General features: G+C 45.0%; 1 protein-coding gene across 6 annotated transcripts in view; it reads left to right on the plus strand.

Moving 5' to 3' along the window:
* FAM193A (family with sequence similarity 193 member A) overlaps positions 1-13488 on the plus strand; it is a 51294-nt gene extending 37806 nt beyond the window's left edge. For 5 of the 6 annotated variants that reach the window (XM_077310745.1, XM_077310746.1, XM_077310741.1 and 2 more), the window contains 3 exons: positions 9177-9963; positions 11485-11566; positions 12574-13488. In XM_077310745.1, coding sequence (XP_077166860.1) covers positions 9177-9963; positions 11485-11566; positions 12574-12667 — 963 coding nt within the window. In that variant the 3' untranslated portion in view covers positions 12668-13488. The remainder of the gene's footprint in view (positions 1-9176; positions 9964-11484; positions 11567-12573) is intronic. The other variant, XR_013226657.1, reaches the window with a different exon arrangement.
* The last annotated feature ends 205 nt before the right edge of the window (positions 13489-13693 follow it).

The raw sequence follows: 13693 nt of genomic DNA on the forward strand, positions 1-13693 counted from the left end.
GGGTAGTCAAAGTATTCTAGTCTTGAGATGATGTGCTATTTTCCTCTTTTCCTCATTAACAGAAATGAAAGGTTTGACAACCTGGCATAAGGTTAGTAAATGCATGATGGAGAGGCAAAGTGATGGTTATTCAGATGCATTTAAAAAAGAGCACTCGCAGTTCTTACTGGAAAAGCAAATTGGGGGGAGGGGTGATAATTAACCAGTTCCTCTGCCCTTTTTCTGTCCATCTTTTTTGCCTATGCATTTAGAAGAAGAAAACATGGAGAAGATTGTGTAAGGCTTATTTTAAATTGTCACTTACGTAAATAGTCAATGGCTAGATCATATTTGCTTGAAAGGAAGATGACTCAGAATATAAGACAATTCCCTTAAAGAAAGAGAAGGCTTGTGCAGAAAAGTTGATGACTTTGAATTTTAAGTGCCCCACCTTAAAAAAGAAAAAAAGAAAAAAATAGTTCCAACGAACTATTTTCTGAGTCCCCCTCCTGATCCAGCTTCCCAATAGCTTCTTTGTCACAGCAGCTGTGGCCTCTTTCATTGCCTCGGGTCCTTTCTACTGGTCCAGTTGATCCCAGCCAGAATACACCAGTCAGCATGACATAGCTGTCAATAGGGGCCCTCCCCTGTATCTTCCTCCCCACTTTTTAGCCAAGCTATAAAAGTGCAAGGGAACTTGGGTGCGTGAGCTGCTTCCGGGTCCATCCCCTGCTGATAGGGAGGCTGGCCTTTCTCTTCCTCTGTGCTTTCCAGTCCAGCCAGAAAGAATGCAGGGGGGAAAATGTACTGGCGGCATGTCCAGACTCTGTGACTGAGCTGCACATCCTCTCTTCTCCCTCTGCAGGCACACAGTTAGCGTGGCCCTAGATTACCTAGGACAGGGGTAGTCGACCTGTGGTCCTCCAGATGTCAATGGACTACAATTCCCATGAGCCCCTGCCAACATTCACTGGCAGGGGCTAATGGGAATTGTAGTCCATGAACATCTGGAGGACCACAGGTCAACTACCCCTGACCTAGGATGTGACAGTTTCCTATAGCAGATCCCACTACTCACAGAATTTTTTTTTTGGGGGGGGGAGAACATTACATAAATGTATATCATAACTTATGATGACCCCCCTTTAAAAATCCCTGAAGTAAAAAATGTCTTGTATTTGAGAAAATACTGTATATGCTTTCAATCATTCAATATACAGTAGTTAATTGTTTCTAATTTGTCCAAGGACATCAGGCATACAACTTTTAAACTGTATCTTTCATATTATCTAACAAAAACGACCTTTACTAATATTCTGTTAAGGTAGTCACATGTTGCATAGTCTTGCTGTTCAATTTAGTGAAGATGCTGTTTTGCATACATATGTTTTGGATACATACGCATACATACTTATTTCAAAATGAATCCTGTGCGTCCTCTCTCAAGGAGTCTTAAGGCAGTTCACAGTGTTTTACAGTTCCCCTTGAAGAATACATTTTGTCAAAAGATGTCCTTTTGGTCATTCATTTGCTACCTGGTATCTGTTTGATGTTGGCCTCCAGCCTGCAGCTGTATAGGCTGCTTCTCCCTTCTGATATGGCTATCCTTCTTTTCCTCCCTGCCACCTTCTGTGCTTTTGGACTTGCTGATTCCGTGGGATACACCCAAAGCAAATGAAACCAGTTGTGTCTTCTTGAGATTTATTAAATACAATCTTTAAACATCCCGCAGCGCCGTGGGCAGTGTGGACTAAATAAAATAGTAAGGGCTGGTGGGGAGGAGTTAGGGCGGGACCCGTCTGGGATAAAAACTCGGAGGGGTCCAATTAGGAGCTGCAAAGCGGCTCCTGATTGGGCCCTCCAAGTGTCCATCCAGGGCCAAGGCGCCTTCGCGCGGCTCCCCATTGGCGGCTTGGCCCGGCCTTGCCACAGCCGCCAGGGGACTCAGCACACAGACGGAACAAACCTCCGACCTGGTGAGTCCTCCTGACGACCGTCCTCCCCGTGGTGAAAGGAGCAGGGATGCTGCGTTGAAGACGCAGCGTCCCTTTTCCTTTCCAGCCCCCCTACCCACAACTAACCGCTCCTCGCATCTTCCGCGCCAATGCTCCTTCCCACCCCCCCAAAGACACCCACCCACCTTCGACTACCTCCTCGATCCCCCCAAACCTTCCTGCACCTCCGCCCCCCCTGGCCACCTCTCAAAACGCTGCCCTCCCAACCCTGCCCACCCCCACCCCGAACGTCCCTTCCCACGGACCCTCGCTGCTTCTCTACTCACCATCACGATGTCCTCCGCTTCCCCGCCCCTGTCCTTTGCTCGCCGCACCGCCGCACCTCTGCTGCTAGCCTGTGCTGCCACGGCCAGGCCGCAGTGCCCCGCCTCCCCCGCACAGCTTGGCCCATGCACATTCCATGACGACGCAGGAATGAACCAGCCATGCGCGGACTTCCGCGCATGCCTGGTTGCCCTGGCCGATGCCCCGACGCGGCCCAGCCTCTCGCCCCGCCCCCCACTCCATCTGCCCTACCTCCCCACAGCTGCACCTCATGCAACCTGCCTCTGCACACGGCTACACGGTAAGCTGCCCAGGAGGGAACGCCCCACGTCTCTGCCGCCTGCACGCCTGCCCAACGCCCTTCTCCCTGCCCCAGAACAGCTTTGCTGCCTTGCCGCCGCACTGACGCTGCTCATGGGGCCGAGAGAACGCCCCACCTCGTGCGCCCCTGCCTCGCTGCCCAGAGGCCTTCTTCCCGCCCCCAGAGCAGCTTCACCTGGCACCATGCTCCTGATCACCCCTGCCTGTCTGCGCCGAGCCCGACCCCGGAAAGCCTTCGCCCTACGAAGGCTTCCCCGGCCAGCGGTCCCTAGCGCCCATTTTATCCAAGCATAAAATGGGCTTTAGTTCTAGTCCTAAATAATTTTGCAACCAGAACGGGGTCCCAGGTATTCAATCCCGCTTTCTGTTGCTTCTTCAGTGGTTGCCATTGTATTCTATAATGAAAGCAACACATTATGTAAAGTAACAAAACCATATTTTCATCTGTAGCCAGTAAAGCACACCTTAACACTTTTAAATAAATTATACACAAAAATCTATCCAGATCCACAGTTAACCTACCTTAATATAACATCACCAGTATTACAGGTACAGGATATCACCCCTTTACTGAAGAGCTATTGCCTTTGTGATATTTTATATTTTATATTTTTGTGTATTGTGCCTATTGGTTTCGTTTGCTTTTGGTGTATTTCTACAAGAAACCAACGGTGTTTCTTCATATGGATTCCGTGGGATAAGAAGGGAAATAAAAAGCTATAATTTCAAATGAGGTCAGCTCTACCCTGAGATGCATTCTCCAACTATGTACAATATGTGTAAGCTCAAACTATGTAGACTTTGAAATCCTTAACAGCCATCAAAAATTTCAGGAGCAATGACAAGTTGGCAAAATATGATTGACCCTGAACTTACCTATATTTCCATTCCTGATGAGTTGGGTCTCTCTTCTAATTAGCTCAAAGGTTTGGTCACGAGCAGGATTGCAGCTACTCATTGGCAGCATTTGGCATGCTTGTCAGATAACAGCTGACCATTCATACTTGATTACTGTGCCTCAGATCATCATGAGATGTCTTTAAAAAAAAGTTGTTAGATGTTGTATACTGTGCAGTTTTGGCAGACCACCTTCATCTTTTCTTTTTCTTCCTTTACTCTTCACAGTCAGGACCCTTTCACTTCCCTTGTTCACCTTACCTGTCTCTGGCTAATAAATCTGTAGTTATATTCATGTCAGATTCCTAGGCTTAGAACTGTGCTTCTCCAAAGCAGTGCTCAGTATACGAAAAGTGCTATTTGTTTGTGGGAGTGCAGCTACTAGCTGAGGAAGAAAGGTGGAGCGGAGCCTTCTGAATGTTCCAGCTCTTTTATGGGTACTTTTTGCTGTTTGCACACTTCTGTGTTTCTTCTGTGTCTAGTCTCATGTTATAGAATATCTTTCCAGAGGAAAGTTCAAGCTCTCTTGCTGTTGCTACTTTTGTCAAACAACTCTATGGAAGAGTTTTCAGTGCCTCAAGATGAGGGTTTTGTGGGCGCCTTGATAGAGAGCATTCTGTGTTGAAGTTCATTTTGAAAGCTTTTTCCCCCTGCACCTTGTTTTGGGGAAAATACACTTATGACTATTATCGGGGTGATATACAGGCTTACACATCTAAACACCGCCCGCGGTGCCGCGGGCGCCGCGGACTAAATAATTCGCTAATGGCTTCTGGGGTGGGATCTGTCCGTGATGAGGAAGGGTCCGGATTGGACCCTTCCTGTGGACAGACAATCGGAGGGACCAATCGGCAGGTGCGAAGCCCCAGCAACTGTGAGCTGCGGGCAGCGCGGCTCGCAGTTGCTCCCGGCCTGACGTGGTCTGTCGTGCGGAGCGCAGGCGCCGCGGACTAAATAATTCGCTAATGGCTTCTGGGGTGGGATCTGTCCGTGATGAGGAAGGGTCCGGATTGGACCCTTCCTGTGGACAGACAATCGGAGGGACCAATCGGCAGGTGCGAAGCCCCAGCAACTGTGAGCTGCGGGCAGCGCGGCTCGCAGTTGCTCCCGGCCTGATGTGGTCTGTCGTGCGGAGCGCGGCTGCCGGGGGCTCCCTGCCCGGCGGGCTGATGTGGCAAGAGGCGCAAAGCGCCTCTCGCTGCGTCAGGCCGCTGCCAGACGAAGCCCCTGGCAGTCGCGCGGAGCGCGGCTGCCGGGCCCTCCCTGCCTCCCCCGCCGCCGCCGCTTAGACACAACGCCACAGGGAGGGAGCCGCCGCGGAGAGCCGTCGCCGCGGGACACAACAAACTCTGAGTGCCTAGCGCCCGCTGTATCCCTTATACAGCGGGCTATATTTCTAGTTTTAAATAAATTATTTAACCAGTGTTTTCATAACCCTGGGATATGCATCAGATAACAACAGCAGCAATACAATTTTTTTTAAATTTGTATTTCACCCTTCTGCGTTACTCAGGGAGAGTAACAGCTCTAAAACAACATGCAAAAACATTTAAAAGTTAAAACATTTTCAATATAACTGATGTTATAGGATAATATAGGATCTCTTATTCCCATTGCCAGAAAATTTTCTTCCTATAGGGACTCATCCCTAGTAGAAAGATTGCCTGTCTTGTAAAAAATGTTTTCCATTGAGCTGAAAATGATTTAGGAAGGGGGTTGACCATGGCAAAGTATTGTGAGGATACGCATGTCCAGGTTATTCCCAATCTGGGTGACTTGCAACACAGTCCTATTAATGAACAATGGGGCAAGGAACCTTAAGAGACATTTCTACTTTGTGAAATGCAAAGTTTTTATATACGTAAGAAATATGACAAACGGCACATAGGGAGGACAGTTGGTGCCAGTACATGCGGGGAGGAAACCCAGGAAGGCATCAGGACAAAAGTGTGTGTGTAGTTGGCGTCTTTGCACAATCAAGAACATATGTAAACTTTTGAAATACAATTGAACAGCATGTCAAATGTTCAAACATTCTGATTGCAGCTGGCAAACTGAACTGTCAGTTAATTGAATGTTCTTGCCAAGAACATAGTTACTGTGAAGGAAGAACAAATATTATTGAATGAGACATAATATTAGACGTGAAGTACTTTTCAAAAAGCTTCCAGTCATTTATGTTGTGTAATTGTAGAATGACAATAGTGTGGCAATATCTTTCCCCCAAACATTGTTTTACATAATTTTGTCAAGGTTCCCTGCCTGAGTTGGCAGAGGTCAGTTCTGATCTGCTGCTGGAGACTCCTAGGCTTATTGTCTTGGAAAGGCATGTGGAGTTACATTTTCAGAGTTGGGTCAAATGTTCCCCATCCCCTGTGCTCTGGCTTAAAGAGGAAAACTCCAGGAAGTACCATTGATCGTGCTTGGAAAAAGCACAACGTCATGTTCACGCTTCCCCCGCCACCCACCAAAAAGTGAGGACATCCAGCTTTCCACAAAAGTGACATTTTATGTAGGATTCACCTTTATAACCTTTTCCCACCTTTATAACCTTTTTGTTCCATTGATCTGAGATTGCGGTTCTTTATGGAAGTAAGATGCTGATCCTCTGACAGCATAGCCTGTCTTTCATGAGACATGCTTGAGCTGAAACATCAACATAGTACAACTTATGGAAAAATATTTTCTGATGTAATTCTACCATCATTTTAAATATTGCCAAGGTGTAAAATCCAGGAAGTTGTCCAGACATATCAGACTGCCTCTAAAGACCCCAAACTTCTTAGTATGAAGACATCCTCAAAGATGTCTATGTATAATGTTTAATAGCTCATGCCTTGTTTCAGTTCTGTTTGAGATTTGTTCTCTGCTTTCTGCAATCCATTGTATTGCTTTTGGGATGTCCTATCCTGCTGATTGTGTTTACATGATGTAATCTGTTTTGAGTGTCAGCAAGAAAGGTGGAGGATAATTAACCAAATAAAATAATATGCAAAAAAAGCTGAAATACTTCCCTGTGGTAACAGCTGCTGATTCATCCAGTTCTGTGAAGCCAAGGAATCACACCAGTGAATTCTGACATACTTGCACATATTTTTAAATTAACGGTGGTAGATCAAACACAGTTATTTCCTTAGAGTTGTTTGAGGGAGATGAGGCTGACTTTCTGAGGCCTTGTCTCTAATGCTTGCCTCTCCCCACTTCACATCTGTCTCTGGCGCTCCTCCTATGTTATCTAGCCTTTCCTGGATGCTTTTGTGGTGCTGCAAGGACAGTGTGGATCAGAAACCATTCCTTATAAGACGACGTAGTAGAAACTCCCCAAATGATAAGGACTTCTGAACACAGGGTAGCTGTGGACAAAACTAAACTTTGTTCCCAGTCATGTACAGCAGATTTGTACTACATTGAAGCAAAAGGCATGGGTCTATGTTGTTCCTTCAGCACTAAAGATCGTCTACTTGGGGAGGAACAAGAAAGCAATTTTAATATATAGAAATTAATAACTTAACTATCAAACAATTTATTTGAATAAAATTTTAGAAGCTGGGGCTGCATCTCACTCTCAGTGTATTTGGTGCTGGGGCTGGTGATTCTTTTAAAGGAGATATGAATCATGTTGAGGACATCACCAATGGGCCTCAGCTCAGTCTTCCCAAACAATTACTGTCTATTCAGGGAGTTGGGGGGGGGGTGAATCTGAATAAGTCTCCAATAGGCCATCTTCTTAAAAAATAAAAGTTACCAAGGGAGCCTGCACTTAAGGATAAGTTTGAAAAATCACTATACAAAAATCAATGTAAAAGATCCTAGGGACTGGAAATTAATACCAAGAATTAATTTCTTGGTTTTTAAAAAATAATGTACCAAAGAAAATGTTCCCAAAGGCTTTTTTTAAAACATGAAATTGATTTAAGTAATTGCACCTTTTTTATTAGGTTCCAAATCAGCTCATTGTCAGGATATAGTTCCAGGACTTGTTCAAGAGAAGAGCCCTTGTACACTTTTTTTAAAAGCAACAAAATCATGGATGTCCTCTGAAAGGAATGATTTCCATTTAAGTGCTATCTTCCAGTTTCTAAAGAAATGCTTTTCTAGTCCTTGAGAGGCAAGAAGAATAGATTCAAGGTAAAAGTTTCATATCTTTGGAATAAAAACAGAGCTCTGAGAGGTGTAGGTAGTCAGCTGAAGCAGTTAAATACAAATGGTTCCCATTGGGGAATGAGTTAATGCCAGTGGCAATGCCAGTTCAATGGATTGAAGCAAGGGTGGGTGGGTACAAGCACGGCACTGGTACTGCTTGGCCCGCTCTTTCTGCACTGGCTGTGCTGAGCTTGGAACCCTCCCTTGTTTGGATTTGTTGAGCTGGCAATGCCACATTGTCACTGGTTCTGCAGAAATCCCCCTCACACACACAAGCCTTCAGCTTCTACTGCAGGGACTCTCTTGTTTGACATCAGTCCCTGCTTTCTTGCTGTTTCCCCTTCTATTGGAAATAATGAAGGGTAGGAGCAGGGGGGGCGTAGAACTGGACCACCGGTTTTTGAAACACTTTTTTTTTGGGGGGGGGGGAGTCCTTTGAGTAGAGGCATCAGAAGCTATGTGGAATATTGCTGCTTCTACATCAAAAACAGACTCCTGGATAGATTCACCCGTTATGGGGATTATTGACTATAATGCTCCCCGCATAGCCTATAATGGTGTGTCATGGTCCCTTTAAATGCATTTGTGACGTTGCAGTTTCACCTGGAACAGAATTTCACTGCAGTTATCCTACAGTAATTTTCTTTCCCCAGATAATCCTGATTTTTTTTTGGGGGGGGGGGATCTGGAATTGGCTATGCCTGACAGCCAATCCCCCCCCCCATCCAGCTGAAAGAACAGCCAATAAATACAAATAAGGTATTTTTGGGGCTAATGTATAACCTAATAGGGACTGATTCTGGAGTTGGAGCATGTTGGCAATCTCAGGGCAAGAGTAGTCGTTTTTGCTCTTTCATGAGAATTTTGAGGGTCAATAAAGTTAAATCCCTCCAGCTTGCTTTTTCTCCTATCTTCCAATTGTGTGCTCAGTTCTAAGTCATTTGTAAGCCACTTTTTAGAATATTGGTAACTAAAGGCTGTTTTTCCCCTGTTTACTTTGAGTAGCAACAAGAAGAAAGGATACCTAACAAAGTACATTTTGATGCTTTATTTAATGTTAAGCTATTTATTTATCCTTGCCTTCTTTTGAGTGGAAAATAATATGATGGATCTGTTCCATATTTATGATATTGTTACATGGGTCCTGCTAAGATGTTGGTTATCTCAAACAATCTGTTATATATATAATAACTTTTGATTAGAAGCTAGATAGCCATCTGATAGAAATGCTGATTCTGTGAACTTAGGCAGTGAGTGGGTGGGTGGAAGGGGCTGTGTTGGTGCTTGGTTCATGTGGCCCTTGCATACCCAGGGGAATGCCAATCACCCCTTTGGGTTCAGAAGGCGAATTTCCTCCAGGCCAAACTGACCAGAGATTCTGGTTTGGGGGGGGGCACCATCTGGGCATGGAATTGGTATCACTATAGGTAAACAGGTAGGTGTGAATTTCCTGCATTCTGCAGAGGGTTGGATTAGATGACCTTGAAGGTCCCATCTTTATGATTCTATAATCCCTGTAGCCAATTTTTTTAAAAAAATAAGATGATGTTTTCACAGTTAAAAGAAAAGGCTCATCTTGAGACAGAACCTAGAGTGCAGGAGCCTCATCAGTGGCAGGAAGAGCAAGAAGATGAGGAAGCACAACTGAAAAATAGACTTCAAGAACCTCAAGAGTTTCAGGCTGTAAAGAAAAAGAAAAGAGAGAGAACCAGCACAAACTGCCCCAAACGGACTCCAAATTGTCAAGTAGTGATGACGCCTGACCCTGAACCCCCAGGAAGTACGCAGAATGAACGACTGGAAAATCCGGACCTCTCATCGGATCCGCTATCTGAAGATGCCTGTAATGTTGAACAGAGGCCAGTTTCTGATGCTGCCTGTGAGTTGTCCAGCCCAGTAAGCGACAAAGACTCAAAGCAGCTCCTGAACACAGAGATGACTGTGAAGTCACATGAGCCTCTTTCGTTGCTTCTCAATATCATGCAGCATCACACGGAAGAAAAAAGCAAGCAGCAGATAACACAAATTGGTAAGCTGTTTGCTCAGGAGTTGAAAAAGCCTTCCAAAGGAACCAATGTTCAGCCTAAAATAAAAAATCAAACAAAATCCAAAATAAAAGCAACAGATCTTCGATCAGTTGCAGTCTCCAGGAAAGAGGAAAAAAAAGTAAATGCTAATAATACAAAACAAACAGACCATGCAGCTAAATCATCTTTGTCCAGTGGCTCTGTTTCTTCAAATAAACAGCAACATAAGAAGCTGATATTGGAAAATTCTCCTGAACCAAAGTACAAGAGCAAGAAAAATAAGAAAAAGAAAGTCGACAAAGGGAACTCTTCAATCGGTAAGTTTGTGTTTTAAGCCAATTGTCTTCTGCCATTCTGGGGCATTTATTAATACTGAACTAGAGAACAATCTGATTGTGGTTACCTAATTCAGGACTAAACTGCAAGTTAGCCCACGCCCACGCATCTTTTAATGAAATGTGCCAAAGAAAGAAGCAGTGTGTGTGTTTGTAGAGGTCACCTTTAACACTATCCCTATTGCCACAACAGATTGCCTCCTCCCAAGCAGGATTTCCTTCTGTGGGGCTGTAGTCGCCCTTGTCCTACCAAATGTGAGTGGAATATGACTGGGGGAGTAAGTTGCCAAACTGAGGTGATGTCCAGTAGAAACTGGGGGTCAGGGAGCCATCCCCTCACAAACATCCCAGTGTAGTTCTGCAAGGGAGCTCATTGTTCTGCTTAAGTTTTCTTCTGGAGAATTAAAAACATTCAGAATTCGATTGAATCATTGTGCAAGCGCTTGACTCTGACTGCCGCCTTCCCATCTGACCTGCTGCAGCTTACTGCATGCTCACATGGGAATAAGTTAATTGAACTCACTGTGATTCCATGTAACCAAATATTGGACTGCATCTTGTGAAACAAACACTGTGGTTTCTACTTTGATATAGGACAGGACTTTTCTGGGGGAAGTGGTTGAGAACATGTAATGATATCTGAGTGGCTTTGTAGAGCATCTAAAAACATAAATGTCACACATTTATCTCTTGGCAGTTATCTTTATTTCATTGTGCATATTTATGCATGCATGCTTAAATTCATACCCTGCCACTCATAACAATGTTGCCTCGTGGCAGCTTACAATGGTTCAGGATGTTAATTACAAGAGTAGTATGGGAAGCTCCTTACTGCAAAAGGACACAACTTAATTAGACTTGAGGAAATGTCTATGGTCATATTAATATACTTATGGCTGGGTATCAAATCAAAACAGTAAATTTAAATAAATCACTTTATTCAGCAGAAAAATTACCATTAACTAGGCTTTAATGGGCTTCGTTGCCAGTTGAACATGGCCAGCAGGGTGTGTGCTTCGGCTCGGTTCGGCCACTCAGTGATCCCCAAAGCAGCATGTAAAGGGCCAGCAGCGCAGAGAGGAGGAGTGACGGCGGTGTGCCAGCTGGTGGCTGTATGCTGGATGCGGCTGCTAGCTGGTGCGCCGCCACCGCACCTCTCCACGCCGTGGTGCTGGCCTTCTACATGCTGCTTTGGGCTTTGGTGATTGCACAACCCTATGAGGAGAGCACTTAGCAGGAGGATACGCATCTGCTGGCGGGCTCATAGGAATTGTAGTCCATGAACATCTGGAGGACCACAGGTTGACTAGCCCTGCATTATAGGACCTGGGAAGGGCTCTTCACGTAGAGGCTGGACAGTCATAGGTTCTCCAGCTCAGGATTTGCTGCACTGAGCAAGGGTTTGCCCAGCTACAAGCCTCTCATCTTGAGGGGGCTGTGTTTTGTTTTCTAAGTGAAAGAGCTACCCGCACTTAATCTTGTGTGCACAATGTAATTTTTCAGATGACGTGTTTTTGCCCAAAGATGTTGACCTCGACAACGTGGAAATGGATGAGACAGAACGAGAAGTGGAATATTTTAAAAGGTATGCGAAGGACCGTTTGCCTTTTCTCTCTACTGCTATGGCCAGAATAAGGATTATCTTGTTTTTAGACCTCCTCCAAGTAGACAAAAAGACTTAATATTCAAACAACCATATTTCTATCAATAGAGCAGATCTTTGAGGCTTAGATGTCAAGATGATGCCAAGCAGAGGCTCTTCCACTGAGCCCCAGGCCCTCCTTACTTATTAAAAGGCATGTTTAGTTACATTTTTAGTCTCCAGGATTCTTTGGATAGGACTCCGCAGTAGTTGCTATCAGCAGTTGCTTAGTAAACACAAAGCTGAGAATGGCTTTGAAACATAAGGAAAGCATTTGATCCCTTATGCTAGTAGTGGGACCTTTAAGCCCATTCTAGTCAGCTTGGTGTACTGCTTAAGAGCAGTAGCTTCTAATTGGGAGGGCTGGATTTGATTCTCCACACCTCCACATGCAGTCAGCTGAGTGACCTTGGGCTAGTGACAGTCCTGTTAGAGCTGTTCTCACATAGCTGTTCTCACAGAGCACTCTCAGCCTACCTCACAAGGTGTCTGTTGTGGGGAGAGGAAGGGAAGGCAATTGTAAGCCTCTTTGAGATTCCTTTGGGTAGTGAAGGGTGGGGTATAAAGCCAACTCTTCTTCCTCTTCTTAAGTCTCTCACAATCTTTACTCCTCAACCGCAGCCATATTTTGAACTGAACAAAAATGGAACGACCAAATGTTGGCCCCCGTTCCTTGGCTCCTGTCATGAAGGGATCCAAGCCTCTGTGTGAGGTTGTTGATCGCTCAGTTGTACAATGGAGTGTGTAATTAAAAAAAAAAGAATTTGTGGGGTTGACCACTTTTCAGTTAGAGTGAAACCTACCTTGTGTAGCTAAAACCAGCTCCACTCGAAAGTTAACTGCTGTGTTAAATAGTTGCTAATTGGGAGTCTGGCTGTTGGCTCAAAGCAGATGTGCAAACCAGAACTCCTTCAGGATCTCCTGAGCCCTGACCTCCACTTTCTCAACAGGTTCTGCTTGGATTCTGCCAGACAGACAAGACAAAGGCTTTCGGTCAACTGGTCCAATTTCAACTTGAAGAAAGCCGGCTTTGCTGCCCACTAGAGCAGGCAACTTGGAATAGGACTGGGATCAGTACTAATGACTAACATGACTTTCTCCTGTGCTGAATGCTGCTCCAGCCCTGCGAGAGATGGCCTCGTTTCCGGTGCTGTGTGGACCTGCACTGATGCTCTAGCCCAGGGGTAGTCAACCTGTGGTCCTCCAGATGTCCATGGACTACAATTCCCATGAGCCCCTGCCAGCGTTCGCTGGCAGGGGCTCATGGGGATTGTAGTCCATGGACATCTGGAGGACCACAGGTTGACTACCCCTGCTCTAGCCTTTGCCCTCATTATCCTAGTGGACTGAAAAACTGCTGCTTCCTGCATTTGTTAGCTTGCGTGTAGACTTCTCTGATTGTAGTTCTTGAGTGTTGGAGATGGAACAATAGTCTGCGTCCATTTCTGGAAGGCCCTCAGCGTTGGTGACTTTGGACAGCTGTGCTGAGACTGGGCCCCTGACTTGCACCCCCCTTTGGTTTCTGCCATTTCAACATGACCACCCCTCCTGACAGAGTAGTGGATCCAGGCAAAGCTACTCTTTCGGCTATTTTTCCATGGGAAAATGACTCTTCTGGGACATGCATCGACTTTGTTTTTCACAATCTACTGTTAAGAATGTACAAGTTACGCTATTTGTGTTTTGATTATTTCTTACTTGTAGCCAGCTTGTGTAAACTTGCAGAAGGAAGTTTAACAAACAGTACTCGCATATCCAATCAGTAATATTCTGTAGTTGTATTAACACTGAAGCCTACCCGGCTAATTTTTAACATATTGTTAAGTAATATTAAAATCATGCCTTTCTTGTTGAAAGATGGAATACATCAGTATCACAAACCATGCATGTTCTTTTCTGTGTTTTTCACTGTCATTTGACAGTATTTGACCAGTAAGGAAAGGCTATCCCTAGGCTGCTAGAAAAATTAGCTAGAAAAATGTGATAAGGCTTTTAGAAGGCAGTTGCTGCAGTTCAGCATGCAGAAAACTAAATAAACTATTTTATATGGAATTAGGTATAGAATGCCTA

This window comes from Paroedura picta, chromosome 14 (genome assembly GCF_049243985.1).
Source record: "Paroedura picta isolate Pp20150507F chromosome 14, Ppicta_v3.0, whole genome shotgun sequence".
Taxonomy (NCBI): domain Eukaryota; kingdom Metazoa; phylum Chordata; class Lepidosauria; order Squamata; family Gekkonidae; genus Paroedura; species Paroedura picta.